Consider the following 24,716-nt stretch of genomic DNA (forward strand, 5'->3'; position numbering starts at 1 on the left):
ACTCATCCTGAATTCCTACACTCAAATTGCTGCCCCCTTTTAAATGACCACATATATACATCTACAGAGTAAAGATGGGAGGAGATAGAATCAATTATCTTGTGACCCCAACCCTTTATTTTTTTCACACACCTCCTCAGACTGTTACTGCTTTGTTGTGGTATGCCTTCTCCTTCAAGGCTGCCTTTGCTGCTCATTTTAAACAGATTCACCTTTATAAAAATAATTTGGTAACAGAAGAGAGACCAGGTAGCCTAGGAACATCACCCATCTCCCTACCAGCCCCTCCCCTCCACTATTTCCCTGCATTTACACACCACAGATATCAGACACGTTCTGATGCAAACACAAACTGTCTTAGTTTTTGAGTTAGAAGGGACTTTAAAAATATTTTAGCATAAACCCTCCCTTTTACTGATAAGGAGAATTGAGTGACTTGTCTAAGGTCACATAGACAATAAGGTGCAGAGCCAGGAATCACACCTATGGCCTTTCACTCCACGCTCAGTATTTTCCCACATATTTTCCACCATATTGGAATGCAGGTTCTAGGTGCCAGGACTTCATTGTCACAGGCACATGCATACCCAGGAAAGCCATATCTTCAGCAACCAGGGAGCAGCTTCTCAGTCTTAGCACTTGGAGGGCAGCTGAAAGCTTCAGAGTGTGCAAAAGCAGATTCAGGTTTCCTCCAACATACTTATTCCAAGAAAGGTCAAGGATCTTCAGGGCAGGAAGATACATGGAGGCTTCAGCTGAAAAGGTAAACATGAACAGCTTCTGTTTTCTTGGAGAAAATACCAAATGGAGCTTGAGTTAAAGCAATGTGCTGTGATTTAACAGGTTAATGCAGCTGTTGAAATCTCTGTTTTCCCTCTTCTGCAAATATTTGCCCCAAAGTTATTTATTTTGATTTAGAAATATTAGGAAAATATCAGTATAAGTTTGAAATGTCTCCTCTCCCAGTATTTATTTTCTTTACTCCTCTTTTACGTTCAATGGGTTGGGTGGGAGCAGGGAGGAAGTATAGAAGGCAGTTGACTCTCTCAGGTATAATTGCACCAGGAAAAGAATTCCTCAGAGTGCAGCCTCAATACCTGTGGCACAGCCACCCCCCACTTCCCCAAGAGAATGTGGGGAGGAGGGAGGATGGTGGCAGGAGGAGAACGCCATGGTAGTAGCAGGGAAGTATCCATTTTCAATGTGATACTGTTTATGAGGAATTACAAAAAAAGTGAGATTCCCTCCCCTAGGCATCTTTGTAGGGCAAGCTCTGTGCTGAGCCGGGACAGTTTCCTTACCAAGAGCTGCGAAGGCTTCCTTTCTTAACAAGCAGCCATTGACGGCTAAAGTTGCCAATTCTGGTAAGAACCGCAGCCTGCTAAAGAGATGCTCTGAAGAGCCGCCCACCTTCCTGTTGGCCGACAGATCCAGCTCCTGAAGACTGGAGAGTAAAGGGATGACCTGGGCTTTTAAAATATCACAGAGGGACACACTCATGAATTGGTTAGAGGGGAGCATGGAGGTCTACTACTACCCTAAGGATAGACATTCATTAAAGCCCTCCCGAAGGATCAGATCCAAGAAATCACCATTAACTCTGTCCTCTGCATTGGGAAGATGAGCTTTATTTATTTTTATCTCCTCCAAACATAACAGGATGAGATTAAGATAATTCTTTGAGGTTGCTTTCCAACAATTTTTCATCCAACAAGAAGGCTGTTCATTAGTGACGGTGCAGAGAGGCAGATACTTAGGATCAAATTCTCAGCATACTGTTGAGAGTCAATCTCCCCTATTTCCTAAATCATCCTTTTTGAAAAATAAAATAAGAACATGATTCTGATGATCTTTCTTTATCTATAGACACTTCTAGTTATGATCCTGGCCAAGTCACCAAGGCTCTCATTCTGTGCCTTGGTTTCCTCATTAGTAAATTAGAGAGAGGGAGAGAGAGAATGCCTGTGGAGATAAAGCAAAGAAAAAGAAGGTGGGACTCACAAAAGACAAACTTCCCTCTTGTAGGATTTAACCTAGATGGAGTTTTCTTACAGATAAGGACACATTGAGGGGAAGCGAAGTGTGCAAGGTCACACAGGCAGTCAATAGCAGAAGAGGATTCAAACCCATCTTGATCAGAGATACCCCTGGTGGCTCCTGCTTAATTTGGGGGCCCACCCCAAGTGCCCAGATTGCTGCCATGACTTGGGGCAGAGGAAGGAGAAAGTTCCAATGTAGAAATGAAATTGTGCTGTCAGTGGCCAGTGGTCTATATTTGTGGAGCTCCTCCTCAGCTCTTACTCAGAGATGCTACGTCCTCTTCTGATAAGGAACACTGGTGAAGGTCCAAAACGTGGAGATGCTTCAGATGAGCCAAGTGGGCAGCAAAGTCTTTGAACCCTCCCCCCGCTTCCTTGTTGCTGGACAGGTCCAATGTCCTTAACTCAGGCAAATGTCCAAAAGCAGTGCCTGCCAAGAAAAAGAGAATCCCTTTCTGACATCCTGCAGATGACTAGAAAATGAAAAAGTATATACTTTGTTCCTCGCAGCAGGAGAGTAGCTGGGAACCTCTTGCTTTTAAGACTTCATTGGTGGAGTCAGGAGAACCTGAGTTCAAATCTGACCTCAGATATTTGCTAGCTGTGTGACCCTGGTCAAGACACTTAACCCTGCTGTCCTCAGTTTCCCAATCTGTAAAATGAGCTGGAGAAGGAAATGGCAAGCCACTCCAGCGTCTTTGCCAAGAAAACCCCAAATAGGGTCATGGAGGGTCAGACACAACTGAAATGACTGAACAACAAAAAGACACACCCCCTATACACACACACACACACACACACACACACACACTTTTGGGGGGGGCCAGAATCGACACCATCCCACCCATTACTGAATAACAATATTGGACAATGATTTCAGGGGTGTCAGGAGCAAACTTCTCCCAATGCAGATCGTTCACTGCTCAGCCACTTATGGCCTTAGAGAGCGGGAGGGACACTGAGACATCGAATGTCATGCCCAGGGTCCCACAGGCCATACGAGCAGAAGCCCTCCTCGGACTTCTGGCTCTGAGGCCAGTTCTCTGTGGTGATGGCAGATTGCCTCTCTATAGCTAAGTGGCATCCCCTGCTCCCCAGATCGTGTCCCTCCTTGGCTGGCAGCTTGAGCAAACCTAAAATCAGAAAATAAACCCTGGTCCTTAGGGGAGGTTTGGGTTAGTTATAGGATTCAGGGGAGCCAAATAAAAAGTGGAAGGCCTAGAGTCGGGAAGACCTGAGTTCAAATCCAGCCTCAGACCTTTACTAGCTGGATGGCCCTGGGCAAGTCATTAAACCTCTATTTGCCTCAGTTTCCTCAACTGTAGAATGAGATAATAACAGCACCTACCTTCCAGGGTTGTTATGCAGATTAAATGAGATAATATTTGTAAAGCACTAGCACAGTGCCTGGCACACAGTAGGTTCTGTATAAATACTAGCTATTATTATTACATGATACTGTTGAACATAATGTTTTTGAAAGCAACAGTGAAACTGGAGAGGCTCAATGCCTTTGGCTCCTCTAAGAACGAGGATAACATCATCCGCCTGGACATTGATCTAATCTCTCAACATTTACTAGTTGTGTTACATAGCAGGGATAGGGCCAGGACTCCCAGACAAAACCTCCCTCTCCCAGTGCAGGTTGGCATCTTCTCCACAACTCAGAGTCCTAGAGAATTGCCTAAAGCCCTGAGAGTTTCAGTCCTTGCCCAGCACGTCCTGGCCCGTGTGTGTCAGAGGTGACACCTGAACCCAGCTCTTCTGGTCTCCAAGGCTCTCTCTCTCTGTCCCCCTGGGTCACTACTTGCCAGGCTTTCACTAAAGTCTTGGGATGGCTCACCCCGGTGTGGAGGTCACTCTGGGCTCCTGACTGGTACACAGTAGGCTTTTAATAAGTGCTTATTGATTGCGGAAAGCTATGATCTTAGAGCACGAGCTCTGGCAGGTTTGGGAAGGCTGGACCCAGTGATGGGCTGCATGTCTCTTGTCCAAGGACCAACCTCGCTAAGGTCCGAGAGGCTCATCTCCAGATGGGACAAGTGGAGGTGAGGAAGGAGGATATTCCTCACATGGGAGATAGCCCACGCTGCAGACTTTAGGGAGAGACCTGAGATCTGGGAACAGCTGCTGGGGGTCTCAACCTCAAAGGTCAAGACTTATTCCAAGGACTTTGAATGAAACAAAAAACGATTCAGCCATTTTAACTCACCTAAAATCTGGATGCTGTCTTGAGTAATCCACAGGTATGTAACTTTAATACTTTCAAGCATGGGGTATTGTTCAGCCCCTGCACAATGCTGGTTAGGTTATAGCCAATGTTCCTATTTATGGAAAGATCAAACACTTCAAGATTCTGCATCCAGGGTAGCACCTGGCCTGGAAAAAAAAGGAAAAACATTGATTATGAAACTAATTGGAATAAAATAGTAGTAAGAAGCTAATTATATTTTTAATTCAGGGAGGAGGGACAAAAGCCTGCTGAATTCCTTTCGATGAGCTACCTAATCCTGGGAGCTCTCCCACCATTTTGCTTTTGGCTTGCCTTTCCCAAATGCCACTTACCTAGAGACGCTGCATCTTCTGCTGTGAGGTCACAGTCCATCAGCTTTAGGATTTGGACTTTGCTGCCCTCTTGGATTCCCTGGAGGATCTGGCTCAGGTTTCCTCCCACATTATTGTTCCAGGATAAGTTGAGTTCTTCTAGGTCTGGAGTAGTTTTAAGGGCTTCTCCTGTAAGAAACTAGGCATGACTCCAGGTCAACTCAGTATTCTACACAGCTCGGTGGGGAAATGGGAAAAGAAGCCACTCAGCTGTGGGTACTTCTTTGAGTTGCCAAGAGTAGAAGTGAGACAGGACATTTTGTTGGCCCACAGAGGGATTAACCCATTTTGACTCCATGGATACCATGCTTATCTGAGCCAACAGAGACAGAACAACAGAATATTAGAAATGAGTAGCCTGATGGCAGTACCATCTAGTAGTTGGGGGAAAGTCTAGACAGGGTGCTTAGAATGTTTCTGGCCCAGCCAGGGGAGCAGGACTATGGAAAAGGCAATGGGACAGAAAGGGATTCCTAACCTGGGTGGGTGAAAGGCCAGATAGTCTTGAAAAAGGACTTCTCAGCTGCCAGGGTTGGGGCAGGAAGGGAAGAGCAAAGGGAGCAAACAGGCAGGCAAATAATTTTCCTTGATGAGTAGAAGTCAGTTCAGCAAAGGAGTTCTAAATCGCTCTGGAGAATATAGGACAGTTATGTTTTTGACAGGGAGAAGAGTAAATAGGAGAGGCCTGAAGCACAGGGCCTCACCAGAGGAGGGCAGACAGAGCCAAGTTCCAAATTATGTGGGTACAACCAAGGGGCATTGAGGGTCTGGTGCCTCATGAGAGGGGATGCAGTGGAAAGGGTCCTCTCTTCTCTCTTTCCAGTTTCTCCCTCAGTCCTCACATTCAGTTTGTTTCTAAATCTGACCTCCTATGCGTCTAGGTTGAGACTTCATCATGGCTCACTTGATTGAATGTAAAAGCCTTCCAACGGGTCCCATTGCCTTCAGTTTCTCCCCTCTCTAATCAGCCTACACACCTCTTCCATATTAACCATTCCAATCCATAACTGATCATGGGACTTTCCTACTAAAAAACCTTCCATGGCGCTCCACTGTCTACCAGATTCTTGAGTTGGCATCCCAAACTCTTCACAGTTTGACCACAGCCTACTCTTTCAGGTTTCCCTTCATATATTCCACACAATAGCCGACCTGTGCCCCTCATTATTCCCCTAATTATCCTGTGCTTTCCCACTTCTGTTGAGTTTTGGTTAAGCTCTCCCTTAAACCAAAAGTACTCCTGATCCCCAGCTCTGATTGCTAAAACCACTACCTTCCTTATTCCATCTTATCCTTTGTGTATTGTGTTCCAATTAAAGTGGATCACTCACTGTGTTTTATTATCAGGGTTCCATCTCTTGACTGTGGCAATAAATAGGTGAGTTTCCATGTCTGTCAAGAACTTTTCTGTTTCATTCCATCACTTAGAAGCTCTCCCTTCCCAAGTACCACTTTCTACACAAGGCATTTTCTGCTCTTCCCTTTACCTATTAACTCCTTCTTCATTAATTCAGATTAATTCAAAGAGAAGGCATTGGGGCCAATGCACTCTATCTGGCTTTTAGTAGGTACTATATAAATGCTAGCTATTTATTATTATTTATTTATTGCTATTATTATTATCACCTCTTAAAAATACTTTGTATATACTTGTTTGGAGGCAATATAGATAGCTAGCTAGTCTTAAAACTGGAAAGATCTGCTTCTATGGAGAACTATTGAAGGTTTTTTTAGTAGGAAAGTCCCATGATCAGTCTTAAAAATAGAAAGATCTAGAAAGCTCTCTTAACACCTCTTCTTTCTTTGAAAAAAAAAAAGAGAACATGAATACAATGATCTTTCTTTAGCTATAGATACATCCTGACTGAGTGACCCCAGACAAGTCACTTAACTTTTCAATGCTTCAGGCAATTCTGTTAAGACTCTAAATGGTAGGGAGTATGCCAACTGGTTGGCAGAGGGAATTTCCTCTTTTGGGAGTTCCCTAAATGAAGAAAACAGCAGATACCATTTTGTCCTCTTTTATACTTTGTTTTGCTTATCTATATTGTCATTGTAACCCACCAAGAGAAGGTAAGCCCCCTGAGGGCAAGGATGGTTTCATTTTTGTCTTTGTATCCCCAGCCCCTAGCACAATGCTTGGCACAGAGTAGGTGTTGACCTGAATGGAGCTGGGTGCCCTGCTCAGATGCCACTTTCTTTAAGAAACTTGCCTTGATTCCCCCTCAGTCCCAACACCTTGTTGGTTCCTGCCCTAAGCGGTCATCGTTTTCAAATGTGTGTTACAGCTCTTTGTGTTTCTTTCATCTATACCCAGTTGGAATGCAAGCTCTTTGAGGGCTCGGACCCTGTCATTTGCATTGTTGATTCTCCTCCAGTGCCCCAAACAATTTCTTGTTTAATAAGTAGGTGCTTAATAAACTTTTCCTTGATTTCAATCCATTATTTTTGTTCTTATCATTAGGGAGAGAAATTCTGGTAAAAGCATGGTGGACATTCTAAATGTTTTCCTGGTCATGTCTGGGGATGATTGGATAGACATTAGAGCTTTGTGATTACAGGTTGCCCTGTCCCTAATTGAGAATTCTCCATATTTCCTCTTTCAAGCAAACATGCATCATACCCAATGCTAAGACATCATTGGTTGTGAGTCTACAGTGACTCAGTCGGAGGATTTTTAACTTGCTGATATGATGAATTTGCAGCATGACTGGCTTGAGAGCTCCACCTATGAAGTCGTTCCAGGAAACATCTAGTTCTTCCAGGTCTGAGAGAAGAGGCAGTAAAGCAACTAGGAAGAAACAAGACAACAGACATGTACATCAAATTCATGGGTATCACTAGACAGTAACTGCCCAACTGTGTATATCTGCTGGGCTAGATCGGCCTTGTTATTTTTACTGAACTGCCTTTCTTTCATTCTTTTTTTATTCTTTCTGATAAGGGGTTACCGTAGATGAGGTAAGGGAAGGGATACACTGGGAAGTGAAGGTGATACAAAAATAAAAGATAAAATGTTATTAAAAAGATTTTTTGTTCATTGCTCACTGACTTTTTTTTTGTATATTTAGCAATATAAGGTAAAGAAAAGAAGGGTGGGGTGTGCTTTTATTTCCTGCAGTACAAACAGTATGTTTACTCTGGATTTAATTCCTTGAGAAAATAAGCATAATATCATGTCCCTCCAAAAGACGTGTATGCACAATGAAGAAAGCAAAGCCTAGATACACAGTGACTACAGTAATGTTAATGAAAACAACACTAAAAATTCAATAAAATGCAATGACCAATTTTGGTCCCAGGGAAAAGATGTTGAAATACATTTGTCCTTCTCCAAGTGATTGTATTCATTGGCCAGTCCCCTATGATATTACCATATTTGGTCACTTTTTTAATTGGGTTTTAAAAAATTATTTTATTTATTTATTTTTTTGGCTAGGCAATGGGGTTAAGTGACTTGCCAGGGTCACACAGCTAGTAAGTGTTATGTGTCCGAGGCCGGATTTGAACTCAGGTCCTCCTGAATCCAGGGCCGGTGCTCTATCCACTGCACCATCTAGTTGCCCCCAAAAAATTTTAAAAAGTTAAGAATTTGACAAATATCAATAAACATGGCATTGTCATATATAAATGTAGGACCCCTCTGGCCAAGGATTTGGAATGAATAAAGATGATGGTAGTGAATCAGAGCAGAAAGCCCCAGTGTTCTCTGACTCAAGGATTAAAGGAGCTATGTCTGAAAAGACAGTCTCTTTTGTCCTGAAAGATGGGGAGAGGTGAGAAGTAAGCAAGTGCACTGTGGAGAAGAGTATTGGAGTATTGGAGAGAGAAGCAGTGGGGAGATGGTGTGAGAAAGCAGGGACTGCCTGACACCCAACGTCACGGCCTCCTCAAACAAGCAGCTTTAGTTGGGACAATCTGGGAAGTAAGGAGAGGAGGGCATTGTAACTGCCACAAAAGGACTGTTATGTGGGCTGAGCTTAAGCTGGATAGAGCCATGCAGAGTGCTAGGGGACAGAGACAGAACTCAATGAATTCTATATTTCCATACTTTGCCTCTTCCCCTTCTTATTCTCCCTTTAGGGAAAGATGAATGTACTTTACCATTTCTTGTTCACTAAGACTTTGCTTGTTTTCTGTTTTGCCACTTATTTTAAAAGAAACCTGTTTGTCTAAGACTGTCCATTACAGTACTGATTTTTGTGTAGCCTTCAGGTTTAAATATAGCTGAGAGAGAGGCAAGTGAGTGGCAATATATCCAGGGAGAGATAGATTTTCATAACTGCTAAGAACATTCTGAACATGAAGATTGGAGCTAGACAGAGAAGAGATTTTATTGATTCATGTTTTTATAACTTCCCAAAGGCAAAATAAGATCCAATGAATTCTGAACAAAAGAACACTGAACCTATACTAGTCCTTGTGGGGAAAGGGCTGGAGTGAGCGCTTCTAAATTCAGTTACTTTAGATTTTGGGGCAGCTAGGTATCTCAATGGATAGAGCTCTGGGACTGGGGTCAAGAAGATTCATCTTTCTGAGTTCAAATATGGCTTCAGACACTTACTAGCTGTATGACCCTGGGCAAGTCACTTAACCCTGTTTGCCTCAATTTCCTCATCTGTAAAATGAACTGGAGAAGGAAATGGCAAACCATTACAGTATATCTGTCAAGAAAATCTCAAATGAGGTCTTGAAGGGTCAGGCGCAATTGAACATGACTGAATCACAACAAACTTCAGGTATCTACAATGCTTCTGCTCTCCTCACACAATGTAAAGAGCTCCTCCCCTCCCACTCGCTTGAAGAGGAAGGATGAGGAGGAGCTGAGGCATTTGCTAAAGAGAAACAGTTGATTGGAGGAGTTTGAGCAGATGAAGGACCAGGCCACAGAGAGCGCTGTCATCTGGGCCCGATTTAAGACAACCTGGTGCACACAGAAGGGAAGTCACATCAAAGACCCAAGCCTTTGTCCCCAGGTCAATTATGTCTCACAGATGGCTGCAGTAACTTTTAAGGAAAATCTTGACTAGCCTACAGGGCGGATAGGGCTGCCGCTGACACAGGGAATAAGCTGGTTTTCTTGTTCATAAATATTCCTCTTCCCTTTCCCACTGCAAAAAAGAAGAAAAAAAAGCTGTATTCTCTTTATCTATTTATTTCTATGTCATGATGGAGTTTGGTTAAATGAATAATTCTTGGAGGGAAAAACCAAGGTAATTTCTCTTCCCATCAAGGCTCAAATTTAGCCCAAGCAGATGTTTCCTGATGATGGTACTCCTTTTTACTCCAGGGGTACTTAAAAAGCCATATATGGCACACCTTTGGGGCCTATGTAGGGCTCCAGTTTATCAATACGTTCTGAGGACTGCTATAGATACATAAATCTACTATTAGAAAGTGTTAATTAAAGAAGAAAAAGAACCAACAAAAAGATAATTAAAGAAGAATAAAAGAGGATTGAATATGAGATCATGAATATTATATGCAGTTTTAAATATATTTATTTTTAAAAATAATTTAAAACAATAAAATATGGTATTAAATTTAACCTGGTAGTAATAATACTGATCTGCTTATCCATGCACCTTTCTAAACTTCCTTTTCTTCTCTTCTGTGTATTTTTAAAATGTTTTATCGCTGTTTTTTTTTTTGCATCACTCTCACTCGTCTATATAACTATCCTTCACTCCCCAAGCCCTTCCTTGTAAAAGATAAGTATAGTCAAGCAAAACATATCCATACATTGGATGTCTGAAAATGTAGGTCTCAGTCTGTACCTGTAGCCCATGACTTCCTTGGCAAAAGGTGGGTAGCATTCTTCTGGGGTCACGGTCATTGCATTGGTGAGTCTCTCAAAGTTGTTTTTCTTTACAACAGCATTGTTATTGTAAACCTTGTAGCTCTGGTTTTGCTCACTTTACTCTGAATCAGTTCATTTAAGTCTTCCTACGTTTCTCTGAATTCATCCCTTTCTTCATCTCTTCTCTCTCTTTTAAAGTTACTTTTGTGCAATTCCTTTCTTTGTTGCAAGGAAGGCTTCAATGATGTGGGTGGGAAGGTAGCTAGTGATTATATTAGTAAATAATGGATATAAATAACAACAAGCATCCCTGAAATTCCAAATAAAATAAAAAGGCTCCAACAATGTCATTCTTTCAACAGGAACAGGGGCTCACATGCCATAGTGGCAGAGAAAAATTATAATGTTGTAGCAGAAAGAACCTAAAAGTCGGGAGACCTGAATTCCAGCCCTAGATTGGCCGCTAATTAACAGTATAAACTTGGCCAAATTGCTTCCCCTCTCTGGACCTTGGCTTCCACGTTTGTAAAATGAATAGGTTGAAGTAAGTTCATTCCAGCTGTAATATGTGAGTTTATAATATTTAAATTTAAAAATTCCTTTCCTATGGGACTATCGGTGGCCTTGTATGAGACTGTGAAGTGATCCCCCTCCCAGATGAGCCAAGTGAAGCCCCCAAAGGGAAGATGACTGGCCCAAGCGTACCCAGGTCATACAGACACAATGACAAGTGGTGTCTTGGCTGGTGATGGAGGCCTCCTGCTAAAGCCTCCTTTTCTTTCTCAGTGACATGACACTTTGGTAAAACAATAACAACAACAACAACAACAACAACAACCCCCCCTCCCCAAAACAAACTTAGATGTGTTCTTTTTTATTTGTAGGTACCACTTGCATGGTGTTTCCATGTCAGGATAGACACAGAGTTTAGTTGAACGAATTATTCTTGGAGCGAGAAACCAAGGTCATCTTTCTTCCCACCCAGCCTCCAATTTAGGCCAAGCAGATGTTTCTTGCTGATAATGCGCCTTTTTACTCCACGGGTAATTAAAAAGCCACACATGGCATGCCTTTTGGGGCCGAGGCAGGGCTCCAGTTTATCAGTGTGTTCTGAGGACTCATTTAATCTGCAACAACAGATGTTGTCTACGGAGCAAGAGGCAATTAAGAATTGGATCATACCACCAAGAAGAAACAGGAACCAAAGGAAGCTGTCTTATAAACTCAATGTAAACTCTTTGAATCTAGAATAAATATACAACATATGACAGGTGACATGTGATAATAATACAAATTATTATTCTCATTTAAGAGATGGAGAAACTTGGGTTCTGAGAGGTTTTGTTGCTTGTCTGAAGTCCCTAGGCCAATAAGAGTTCGCGCTCAGCCCACTTATCTTGTCTACACCCACCGAGTTCAGCAGTGTCCATTGATGTCAATCCACAGTTGCTTAGATCAATGCTTCTGCTGCTGGGCTTCTTTCCCAGCCTCTGCAGGAACGGCTCCATCTTAGCTGTATTCGATTCTAAATCTGTTTCTGTACCAAGTGACTGAGACTCTACTGTGGCATAAAAATAAAGAGGGAGTTGTAGTTAGATTCATTCCTTCATTCCATCACACCACAGCTTCATGTTGTACACGATGCTGTGCAAGGTACGAGGGTAATACCAATAACAATCGTACTCTAAAGTTTGCACTTTGCTTTACATTTGTAGCATCTTGGATCCCTCTCACTTGAAGATGCTCAGAAAGCTAACCTAGGTTCTAGCTACTTTGCTAGCAGAATCCTCTGTAAATTATAGCTCAAAAGCCCCTATCAATGAGCTTACACGTAACTAGGAAGCTAGAAGACACATTATGTTCAAAAGCGAAGGCATTTAATGAAATAGAATAATAGTGGGGGAAAAAGTAACAATAGAATGGCTTCCTCTGTTGCTCACCCTTCCACAAATTGTCTTTTCAATAGGAAAGGGGAACATGCAAAGCATCTCACACAGAACATATATACATAGGAAATGTGTGTGTCCAGGACACCCAGGTACAGGGGCAACTCATTTATCCAGTGCTGCAGAACCCCCAGTGTTGTAGCACTGTTGTCTGCTATGTATGTCTGCTCCTAAATCAATATCACTAAACACTGTACTCTGCTGGGCATCTCTTCTTCACTTTAGCTGGTCTCCCGTTATGTCCAAGGATGTTTAATACCGTCTACTGGGAATGTCATGCTTAGTAAGCCTCTCTGCAACAGGGGAAAGCTGCAGCCCTTACAGCCGATAACTGAGAATCTCTTCCTCTCAAATTGCACCAGAACGTAGCACATGCGCAAGCTAAGATCATATCTACTCTATGAATTCTGTTCTTGCCTACATTTCCCTCTTACTCATGCAGCTCAACTTTCATTTGACTTGTTGTCAGTAGTCCGTTTTAGTTGTCATTCCTTATTGCAACTCATAACGGGAGAAAATCTCTCCATGGCTCTATTTCCTAAAATAGGAAAGATGCTGAGTTAAATCGTGGTAAGGGAATTACTTTTGATTTTCAGCTATCATTATCCTTCATTCTATGCAGATTACCAGGACTTGGTTAGTTAGAAAAGATTGAAAAGGCCAGTGACCTTTCATCCTACCTTGTACCGCCACTACTCCAGTACCTCCTAATCTTTCTCTCTTCTCTTTAAATTTTTTACCCAAATAAATAGTTTGCAGTTTTGGAAAATTGCATGGGGCTGCATTTAAACATCTACAACGTAACATCATCAATATCCTGATAGGCATCAAAATGAATAGATAATATAGTTGCTGGTGATTTTCTCCAAAGTATTGTAATTAATCGTATCATAAGGGCACGCAGTAAACAGGAGCTCTTGTGGCAGTGGAATATTTAGAATACAATAAAAAAAAATACGGCTAGTAGTATAGATAATTAGACCAAAGCATTGCTTGTGCAAAAAATAATTCTTACATACATTAATAGTAGTACATATGTGACATTGCATATTGCCATAGTAGTGACAAAATGTTATATATATATATATATACATGAAATGCAATATATACATACATCTACTAGATATAGGTATATAAAGCATATGTATATGCTATATGTAGAGAGGCATGATAACTGTGTTGTTCGTGCTTTGTTTTCAAAGAGGACCGATGACATCATGGGTGATGCAGTAGCATACAACATGAGAAATCATAACTTATTTAATACATAGTAATGTACGTTATAATTCTCTCGAAAGCACATCCAACAATGAACATCCTCTGGCTACACAATAATCACGTCTCCAATTTCTATAAAACATCGTAAGCAAGCTTAGGCACCAGCTGAATAATCCTGGCACCCGCCCCTAAGTTTGTGGATGGCTCAGACCGACCAACATCGTCTGAGAGACAGAATGGTAGGGAGGAAAGGGTGCCAAACCTCTTGCTGTGTGCCAGGCACTGGCTAAGCAGCGATGAAGCCAAGAAAGGCAAAAGACCACCTTTACAGAGCTCACAGTCTAATGGGGGAGAAAACATGAAAACAACTATGTGCAAACCAGACATATACCAGTTACATCAGAGGTGACTTCAGAGGGAAAACACTACATTTGAAAAGGATTCTTACAAAAAATGAGATTTTATCGGAGACTTGAAGCCAGGAAATGGAGAAGAGGAGGGGGAGTATTTCAGGCATGGAAGACAGCTACTGAAAATGCACAAAACCAAAGGACCTGGGTTCAGATCTTGGCTCTGCTACCTGTGTGACCTTAGAAAATTCACTTAACCTATCTGGGCCTCAGTTTACTAATCTTTAAAAAAAGATGAGTGAGATGGACTAGATAGTATCTGAAGTCCCTTCCAGCTCTTAATTTATGACTCACAAACCAACTGCCCTATGGTGCAACTCCTGAGCTGGAGAAGGAAATGGAGAACCGCTCCAATATTTTTGCCAAGAAAACCCCACATGGGGTCACAGACAGTTGGACAAGGCTGAACAATAACAACAACAATTATTATTACATTTATTTTGTGTATATAAGTTCATAATTCTTGCAAATATTTATTTTATTAAAATTTCATTATATTAAGTATTATTATATTAAATACATATCTGTAGCTACTTTATATGGTATCTGGCTTGATAGGTATATATAGCTACCATCCCTCCACCTACTTTTTATGTTTATCTGAACAAATACTATTGACTCAAAAAAGGAAATGTTTCATATATTCTCCTTGAAATATAGATTTTAGTTCCTAGAGTTCTTCACATTTCATCAGTACTTCGGTGATATTTCCAGTTGTTATTTGTATTTACATCTGTAAGACCAGGACTCAGAAGGTTATTTATTTCTTCCTGGCTACTTATCCTAAAATTAATATGGTGCCATTTAGAAGTTAGTGGCGATTTAGTTCTAATGGTCCTATCATCAGAGCAAGCATGTTTTACAAAGGCTTCCCATAGCCTGGCCACAGCACTGACCACTTTTCCCCACCTCTCACTACATCTCCTTCCTCAGACACACAAGAGGAGGGTCAGCCCTCACTCCTTCCTTTACCTCAGTCTTTGACAGCTATATGGCCCTTCCCCTTGCCAAGGCTAACCCCTGTTTATATTCCTTTAATCCCTTCCCCATCTATCTTCTCCAGAAGTGGCTTCCTCAAACATCCCGCTCCTCTCAAATCTTCAACCTCTCCCTAACTAGCGTTTCTTTCCCTACTTCCTTCAAAAAATGTCCAGGTCTTTCCCTACCTTTTACAAAACTTTCATTAAAAACCTGAAAAGACTTCCGTGAACTGATGCAAAGTGAAGTGAGCAGAACTAGGAGAACATTAATAGCAACACAGTAACAGCAACACTGTGCCATGGTTCTGATTGACTTAGCTCTTCTCAGCAATACAACGATTCAAGACAATTCCAAAGGACTCATGATGGAAAATTCTATCCCTATCCAGAGAAAGAACCAATGGAGTCTGAATGCAGATTGAAGCACACTATTTTCACTTTCTTTATTTTTTCATTGCTTTTTTCCTTTTGTTTTGGTTCTTCTTTCACAACATGACTAACATGGAAATATGTTTTACATAATTGCACATATATAACCTATATCAAATTGCATACTGTCTTAAGGAGGGGGGAAGGAAGGAGAAGAGAATTTGGAACTCAAAATTTTATAAAAAATGAATGTTAAAAATTGGTAAAAATAAAATACTGTTAAAAAAAACCCCTGTCATTAGACCGTACCATCTGCTCAAGCAATCATACCACATCTCTTCTCCCTTTCTCAGCCTAAAACCTACCAAAAGCTGTCTATATTGCCTCTTCTCTCCCACCATTGAACCCTTTGCAATCTGACTTCTAACTCCACTCTATTAAACTGCTGTCTCCAAAGTTACTAGTGGTCTCCTAATTGCTGAATCCGATGTTATTTTCTTAGCCTTTAAGTTTTTCAACCAATTTTGGAAGTCTTGAGTTTGAATCCTGCCTCAAACATGATAGGCGTGACCCTGGAAAAGTCACCTAACATCTTTGAGCCTTGGTCTCTTCATCTGTAAAATGGGGATAATAATAGCAACTACCTCACAGGGCTGCTGTGAGGATCAAATGAGGTGATATATGAACAGTGCTCCACAAACCTTAAAGTGATACATAGTATGTATATATATGTGTGTGTGTGTATATATATATATATATATATATATGTTACTTCTTCCTCTTCCTTCTCCTTTTCTTCTCCTCCTCTTCCTCTCCTCCTCCTTCTCCTCTTCTTCTTCTTCTCCTTCTTCTCCTCCTCTTCCTCTCCTCCTCCTTCTCCTCTTCTTCTTCTTCTCCTCCTCCTCTTCCTCAGCCTTCTTCTTCCTCCTCTCCTTCTCCTCCTCCCCTTTATTATTATTATTATCATCACCATTTGACACCGTTAACCACTTTTTCCTCTAATACACTCTCTCCTTTCTGGGATTTGTGTTACTAGTCTCTTCTGGTTCTCTTCTTCTGTCTAGCCAATTCTTCTCAGACTCCTTTACTAGTTCACCAGTCATGTCTTGCCCTCAATCTGTGGGTGTTCCCCAGGTTCTTTCCTGGGCCTCTTTTCATTTCCCTCTTTACATTCTCTCTCTGGGTGACCTTCTCTACGCTAAACATCCCCGTTGCTTCCTAATATGATACCAATATGGCTCCCTCAGAATCCTGATTGCTCTTGTCCCGATACCCTTCAGGTTTTCACTAACGTTCTGTCCCAAACTTAACACAAAACTCCAGATGTGGTCTGACCATGGCAAAGTCCAATGGGAACTTCGCCTCATAATTCCTGGGAGCTATGCCTCCTTTAATGCAAACCAAGATGGCATTAACTCTTTTCAACTGTCAAAAATAGAAAAGAATTTCACTGATCACCAGGCTGCCTTCTTTTAAATCAAGGGTTCTTAACCCAGGGTCCGTAGCCAGGGCTCATGGATAGATTGCAAAGGATCTGTAATCTTAAATAGGAAAAAAAATACACCTTTATTTTTGCAATCTTCTAAGTGAAATTGAGCATTTTCTTCAGTTATTTAAAAAAATCATTTAGATGCGAGATCTATAGACTTCCCCAGGCACTGCCATAGGTGGGTTAAGGACCTCTGTTATAAAGAACAAATTCCAACAGGATACAAGAAAAGCCTTCCACAGTTAGAAGATGGCTCCTTAGTACAACCTTTCACATTTTTCAGAATTAAGTTGTCATTAAAAACCAACACAAAGTTAGTCAGAGGTTACCTGTTTCTGAGGTGGCTGGTGTCTCGGAGTTGATCTCAGTTTTGGTTTCAATCCCGGCCTCAGTCTCCATCTTCTTATCAGGCTGAGAGTCGGTGGTTTCCAGCTCACTGTTCTCCTTGGGAGGGTCAGTTTTGGGAGGGTTGGGTCTAGACCCCTTGAATAATCTGCTAACCAAGGAGCTTTGGGATTTCCCCTCTTTCTCAGAAGATTTTTTCCCCTGTAGCTGGCTCATGAATAAGCTAAGTGGGGATTTTCTCCAGCTGCCTCCTTCTGGTTTCTCCCCTTTAGATTCTGAGAGAAAAAAAATAAAGATACTGTCCAAAAGCATTAAATCACCTATCCTCCAAGAGCCAAGCATGCATCCCTCCACCATATTCTTCTTCCCTCTTCATTTTTTATCACTGGTATTGTTCTAGGCAAATAAGGATGTGATTAATGCAGGTTCTGGGAACCAAGCCTGGGTCGGGCTTGACCAAATCTAAAGCAAACTTTACTTTTTCGCTTTACTTCCAGTGTTGTATCAGTTGTCACCAATCCTAATCTAAGCAAGCAACATAGGTCTCTAAGTCTTTTTAGAGGCACTCCTCAGTCCACTACATCTACCTCTTTGGGCCTCAGCTTCCCCATTTTTAAAATGAACACGTTGAGCTAGATGATGGTTCTTGCCAGCTGTTAGATTCAGGATTCTTGCTAGGAATCAAATACAAATAATTTCTTAAGGGCTCACGATCTTTGAAGCATGAGACTAGGGCTGGGACCATTGATTTTTATTTTCACTTCACTTCATCTGGATAAAAACATTGGGGGAGAAAGGGGAGTGGCCAGCCTTGAAAATCTTGGAGAAAGCCCTACAAAGACCTTTATTTTAAAAAACAACAAAGAAAACTGGAAGAAAAAAATCCTCTGCATTCAAATCCAGCTTTTGAAGAGTTAAAAGGAAATGAAAAGGTGTAGCAGGATGTGGTCCTGTTTACAAGGGAAACCACACCTATCCACCCACCTTGTGGTCCAGGGATAAATCCAGAGGTAAAAGATGACCTCATTGTAGAGTAGAATGGGGGTGGAGCCAAGGAGTCGGAGGATTTAAAACCTAAACATTCTCTGACCAAGCCCCACCGATCGGTAAGTGAGGAAACTGACCCGGAGATGAGAGCAACAGAAAGGAAAATAGGGTAAAAAAAGGAATGGCCCACTCATAATAATGAAGGAATGAATGGAGGAAAAAAAGGAATCTCAGAGACTGGGAAGAATCATCACAGGATTTCTGAGCTGGGGGGGACCTAATTAGGGAGTCAATCAATGTGTCACGTTTTCTCTGATTATAAAAGAAGGAGAGACTAGATAATATCTAATATCCTTTCTGTCTCATACCCATGAATGCCCAGCATGTACCTGTTCTTTTCCGTACCTTCTTCCCCCCTAGTGGTTCAACAATTATTATTTTACAGAAAGGGAAACTGAGGCACCCAGAACAACTACTTTGCCTAAAGCTACATAATTAGGAAGGGGTAGGGTGCATAGACCATCAGACACCTGGACTTACCAAAATGCTTTTTCAATGTTAGCAAACCTTTATTTATAATTAAACCAACAACAATCACTGGCATTTCTAAAGTATTAACAGCTTGTAAAGTACTTTTCCTTGCAGAAGCACTGTGAGGAGATAAATTTGGCATTGCAAGCATTATTTTCCCCATTTGCATAAGTGGAAGTAGGGATATTATTAAGGAAATATGTGATTGAGAAAACAAAGTGGGCCAGCCTTAAGGAGGGAGTATGGGATGATTGGTCAGTGTGAATATTCCATCGGTGTTGTTTTTAATTCAGTTGTTTCAATTGTGTCTGACTCTTCATGACCTGATTTAGGATTTTCTTGGCAAAGCCACTGGAGTGGTTTGTCATTTCTCCTCCAGCTCATTTTACAGATGAGGAAACTGAGGCAAATAAGGTTGAGTGACTTGCCCACGGTCACACAGCTAGTAAGTCTCTGAGGCCAGATTTGAACTTAGGGAGATGACTCTTCCTGGTATTTTATCCACTGCGCCACCTAGCTGGGTGCTAAATAGGGTTTTTGTTTTTCCTATTTAGAAAAGCTCACAAATGTGAAAGAAGGGAAAAGTACAACCTTGTAGGATAATGCACGTGGTGAACTAACAGTAGTTATTTGAGGTCTGTGTGTATGTGTGCTTTGTGTAATCCTACCTGGCTCAGTTTGTTTTCTGCGGTGACCTAGTGTTTCTTGCAGATGAAATAGCGCATGAGCAAATGTAAAATCTATGTCATCCTCAAATCGTTCTCTACCATATCAAATGTACTGGAACAAATTCGCGTTTTGAAAACAAGCGTTATACCAGAACTGAGTGTATGTATATCTTGTGTGTGCTTGGTGACTTGTATTTTGTCTCCTCCTCCTCCACTGAATGTGAATTCCTCAAAGGTAGGGACCATGTTTTTGCCTTTCTTTGTATCTATAGAACTTAACACAGAGTCTAGCCCATACTAAATGTCTAATAATGCTTGTTGACTGACTGACAGAAACTTTTTTTGTGTGGTAGTAAGACTGAATGCAAAGTGAGAACCCGTCTGTAAAAGTGGTAGCAGATTAACGTACATAACATTGTTGTGATGAAGCACGAGAGGTCGCAGGAACTAGTAAAGAGAGCAGGAGAATGAGACATGTGATGACTACAGTGGAAAGCGTACTAGGTCAGGAGTTAGAGAGGACCTGGGCTCACATCTATATTCTATTTACTGCCTGTGTGACCTGGTCACTTCCCTTCTTCAGTTCATTAATCTGTAAAATCGGAGAGATTAAACTTGGCTTTCTAAGGTACCTTTCAGCTCTGAATCTCAGATGCTATGAACACGTGATGAAGCACATCCCTTCCCTGTGAGAGAGGTGAAGGTCTGTGGGAGCAGATTGCCTCATACAGTTTCAGCAAATTTCCCCCAAACGATATTTTTTACAAGGGAAAGTTCCATGGTTAGGGCCTGGGGCAGGAAGAATGTTGAAATAATTACAGTGCAAAAACAAAAACAGGAATAGAACAATGAAAAAACCCAAAGGGCTAACATTTCTACTCATTTGCTTTGTTTTCCAGAAATAAAATGTTAGATTTTCAATAGATGAGCTTTTTGATGAGGCAACATCAGAATAATGTATTTTGATCAGTAATTTTCCTTGCACAGAAATCATCATTCTCTGTTTCTCTCTGCCTTTCTGTAGCTCTCTGTCTCTGTCTCTTTTGGTCTGTCTCTCTCTTTGTAACAGGTAGAGAAAAGTGACTTACCTTCTTCCATCTTGTGGGTGAGGTTAAAATGTGCTAGCAATTCAGCAAGTGTGGTTTCAGGACCTTGAAAAATGTCTATCCAGGCTTCTGGGATAAAAACATGCTCTGAGAGTGGCTTGTCCAAGAGCAAATGTATTTCCTGGATGGTTCTTTTAATCTTAGTAGTTCAATTCCAAAGCCACCAGGCTGTCTGTGACCTGCACCAGCTGGGCCTCAGAGGTCTGACTCTGAACACCAGCCTTGGAGAAAAGCCAGAAGACGTGACTGCACAGATGTCCTGAAAGTGGAGTTTCTTGGGAAGTCTTCTGACCTTGTGAGGTGGAAAAAAAGTGGAACCCCGCCTCCCCCTCTCCAGGAAGTGATAGGGAGGAGTGGCTTTCTTACATGTAAAAGATTGCCAGGGATGGGGTGAACCAGGCTGACCCATGAAGATGAAGGCCCCAGGATTTCTGAAGGCTGCCTGAGAAGTGAACACGTTTTGATTTTTTCATCTTTGGACCAGCCTTGGGAAGGCAGGTGAGCCCTTCCAGGCTCCTCTCCACAAGGATCCTTGCAAATAATCTGCAGCAGCTGGTCTTTAGGTCAATTGTATTCTTGTGGAAAGAGCAGGGCAGAGAAGTAACAGAAGTGAACAAATGTAATGAATATTGTTGCACCTGAAAGGAATGAAAAATATAAGGAATTGGGACAGCTAGGGGGCACAGTGGATAGAGCACCAGCCCTGAAGGCAGGAGGACCTGAGTTCAAATCCAGCCTCAGACCAAACACTTGACTTACTAGATGTGTGACCCTGGGCAAGTCACTTAATCCCAACCGCCTAAAAAAAAATATGAGGAATTCAGAAGGACTTGGAAAGACTTGGATGAATGATGCAGAGAAGAAGGAAGCAGAGAAATAGCATACGCACCAATGACTACAGTCATACAAACCAAAAGAACAGTCAAAGGAGCCCTAATGCTATATAATTTATATATATGTGTGTGTGTGTGTATGTATATATAAATAACTGTATTGGATATTATATATAATAACATAAATGTCATCATATATGAATGTGATGACATATAATACGATATATTTTACGATGATTTGTTCAGCCATTCCCCATCTCATGGGCAGCCTCTTGGTTTTTCAAAAAGAGATGCTAGAAATCTTTTCGTATAGGGGCCATTTTTTTCTTTCTTTGAACTCTTTGGCAGTATAGGTCTAGTATTGGCTTCATGGGTTCAAAAATGCTCATTTTCATGACTTTTAGGGCATGGTTTAAATGGTTTTGCTGAAGAGTTGGTCCAGTTCATAGCTCCAATAATGCATTCATGTATCCACACTTTTCCCACAGCTCCTCCAACATTTATCACCTTCAACTTTTGTCATCTTGGTCAGTCTGATGGATATGAGCGCTGAACCTCGAGTCAAGAAGACCCCAAATTTGAATCCCGCCTCCAACACTTATTAACTGTATGACTCTGGGTGTGTCTCTTAACCCTCTGTGTGCTTTAGTTTCCTCACCTGCAAAAAGGGGAATAATAATAATAGCACCTACCTTTCCAGGTTGGTCCCGGGAATCCCAGTCCCTGCCCTGTGGTACTGGGTCTCAGGCTGCAGGTTCTCCATCCCTCATGTGTCAGAGTTTCCCATGTGCCTTGACAGTCTAGCAGTTCATATACTATTGGCCTTGAACTTTTGATGCCCAAGAGGGGTGGGTAATGCCTACTCTTTTGTCCTGGGTCTGATACAATGATGAGTGGGGAGTCACGAACTATAATCCTTTGGGTAAGATGGTGGCCAATCACATGCTAGCCCTTCCTTGTTATCCTTCTGAGCTTTGGTATACAGGACTCGTGGAGACTTGCCATTTGCCCTTCTGATATGCCCTCCAGACCCCGGAGTCTTGCCATCTGACCTGCTGTTACACTCTGAGGACTCCTGGGCCTTCTCATCTGCCCATTTACATGTCTAGTCTCTTCTGATTAGAATTTGAGCAAAGACTAGCTCATATTTCTATCTCTAGCACTTAGTAAGCACTTAATACATGCTTTTGTTCATTCATTCATTCACTTGAGGGACCTGTCATAAGAGCAGACTGGAGGAGGGGAAAGAAAAAGAAAATGGTAGAACTCTTCTATTGACATAGGATCATACAGTTGGATGGAGCTGGCCACGGACCTTGGGGTCACCTAATCCAATCCCTTATTTTTTACAGCTGAGGAAGCTGGGCCCAGAGAGGTGAAAGAGAGGCCCAAGGTGACACAGGTAATAAGTGATCAATGTGGAATTTTAATTTGGGACCCCTTTCCCAATCCCTCTGAATTCTAGTGCCTTCCCTTGCCAATTATTTCCTGTTTTTCTTATATGTAGCTTGTTTGTCCATGGTCATTTGCATGTTATCCCCCTCATTCCATTGGGCTCCTCAAGGTGTCTTTTACCTTTCTTTGTATTCTCAGCTCTTAGCACAGTGCCTGGCACATAGTAGGAGCTTAAAAAGAGCTTATTGACTGACTGACTGACTATGGCCCTGCTCCTCACACACCCTGTGACACTCACACCATGCATAGTTAATTCCTCTTTATATACAAACCTAGTAGGGGCCCAGGGAGCAGCCAGGATCCTGGGGTCCAGGGAGAATGGAGGACCCTCCATCACTCAGATCCTTCTGCTATGGTGACTCCCCACACCCTGGTGGGTTTGAACACTGAAGTTTTTATCCTTTATGTCTCAAGGAGAAGGATGAGGGCATGTTCTGCAGAACCAAGCTATTGGCTTAGCCACACACCTTGCCTTATCTTCTATCAAGAGATTAACTTGGAATTTTGTACTTTGCCTCACAGTGACTTCTTAATGCCGTACAAACTCTTGGGGAATAAGACCATTAGAAGCTTAGTGTGATAAGCTGACTTTGGCATGGGAGGGGGTCATAAGGAAGAGAGAAAAAGGAGGTAGTAGATAGAGCACAGAAATCCTGGCAGGATTTTCTCTCGGTTTTTATAGGTTCTATTCTAAGAAAGTGGAAATATGAAGGGAAGCCTGGTGTAATAGGGAGGGCAAAAGCTGTAAGGGCTAACTTATAGGGTTGCTGAGAGGATCAAATGAGAAAACGTTTGTAAAAATGTTTTAGAAAACTTAAGACCCTGGGTGTGCTAACTAATGATAATAATGATAGCAGCGTCCATTCATGTAGCAACTTAGAGTTTGTGAAATGCTTTGTGAATGGTTTGTATTAGGTGGATTTATTGCTTTCTTTGTCTATCTCAATTTATATTTAATATGGAATATCTTGTAAATTTTAATTCCCAGAATACTAATGAAATTTTGATTTAAATGTAGAAGAGGATAAAGATAGAGGCAGTGATGATGTAGCAGAGGTAGCATTGGACTTTGGGGTCAGGAAGATCTGGGTTCCAATCCTACCACAGACACTGTTTGACCTTAGGCAAACCACTTATTTCTCTCTGGATCTTAGTATCCTTATCTATAAAATGAGAGCTGGATTTGATGCCCTCCTAGGCCCCTTTCAGCTCTAAATAAACCTATGATCTTATGATCATAGTCAAGTATTGAATTTTAAAAAATCAGATTTCACTTCCTTCAGATGAAATGTTTTATTCTATTTGGTATAGAAAGCCTTAACGTATTAGTATATCGAAGTATGTTATATGAGCTACAGAAATTAATTTAAAGACTTTGATGCTAAAATAACAGTTGAGAGTTTGTGAGGACAGCTTTGAAGAACTAGAAAATTCTAATTGGTTGAATTTATCGGGGAGTTAATCTCCTCTTGTTTGTCATTTACTTGAATGGTTGATCTGTTGAGTTCACCTAGGGCCTATAAGCCTAACAAGGGAATAACAACAACATTTAATAGGTAGTTGTGATACTGCACCATTTGGTATAAGAGGCATTGAATTCGGTGACTTCAGAAATTTTGTGTTGAAGAAGACTGTAGGAGTCCTAGCATGAAGAACATTTTAGTGACTCCTAGGATTGGAGGCTAATAGAGAAGGGATCTTGGAGGTGATCTAATTCAGCCTCCCCATGTAGCGCTTAGAGGCACCGTCACTTTCACTTGGATTCAAAAGAGACACCATATTCAAGATATTTTGTGGGTCCAAGTAGACTCAAAACCACAGCTCATTAGCTTCCCCTCGTGTTTGCTTCTATTAGTCAGAGGGAGAAAACAGCTTGTTCAAAGCAAAAGTATTTAATGAAAGAGCATAGTAACGATATGACAACTTTCCCATAAAC

At 41.5% G+C, this 24,716-nt stretch overlaps 1 protein-coding gene across 1 annotated transcript in view; it reads right to left on the reverse strand.

Moving 5' to 3' along the window:
* LRRC31 (leucine rich repeat containing 31) overlaps positions 1-20,798 on the reverse strand; it is a 25,472-nt gene extending 4,674 nt beyond the window's left edge. Inside the window, 9 exon segments of the mRNA XM_020980262.2 lie at positions 588-755; positions 1,302-1,469; positions 2,302-2,469; positions 4,248-4,418; positions 4,605-4,772; positions 7,267-7,434; positions 11,855-12,004; positions 17,185-17,475; positions 20,475-20,798. Of these exon segments, the coding sequence (XP_020835921.1) occupies positions 588-755; positions 1,302-1,469; positions 2,302-2,469; positions 4,248-4,418; positions 4,605-4,772; positions 7,267-7,434; positions 11,855-12,004; positions 17,185-17,475; positions 20,475-20,484 (1,462 nt within the window). The 5' untranslated portion in view covers positions 20,485-20,798.
* Between the last annotated feature and the right edge of the window lie 3,918 nt (positions 20,799-24,716).

This window comes from Phascolarctos cinereus, unplaced genomic scaffold (assembly GCF_003287225.1).
Source record: "Phascolarctos cinereus isolate Bilbo 61053 unplaced genomic scaffold, phaCin_HiC Scaffold_7;HRSCAF=346, whole genome shotgun sequence".
NCBI classification, from domain to species: domain Eukaryota; kingdom Metazoa; phylum Chordata; class Mammalia; order Diprotodontia; family Phascolarctidae; genus Phascolarctos; species Phascolarctos cinereus.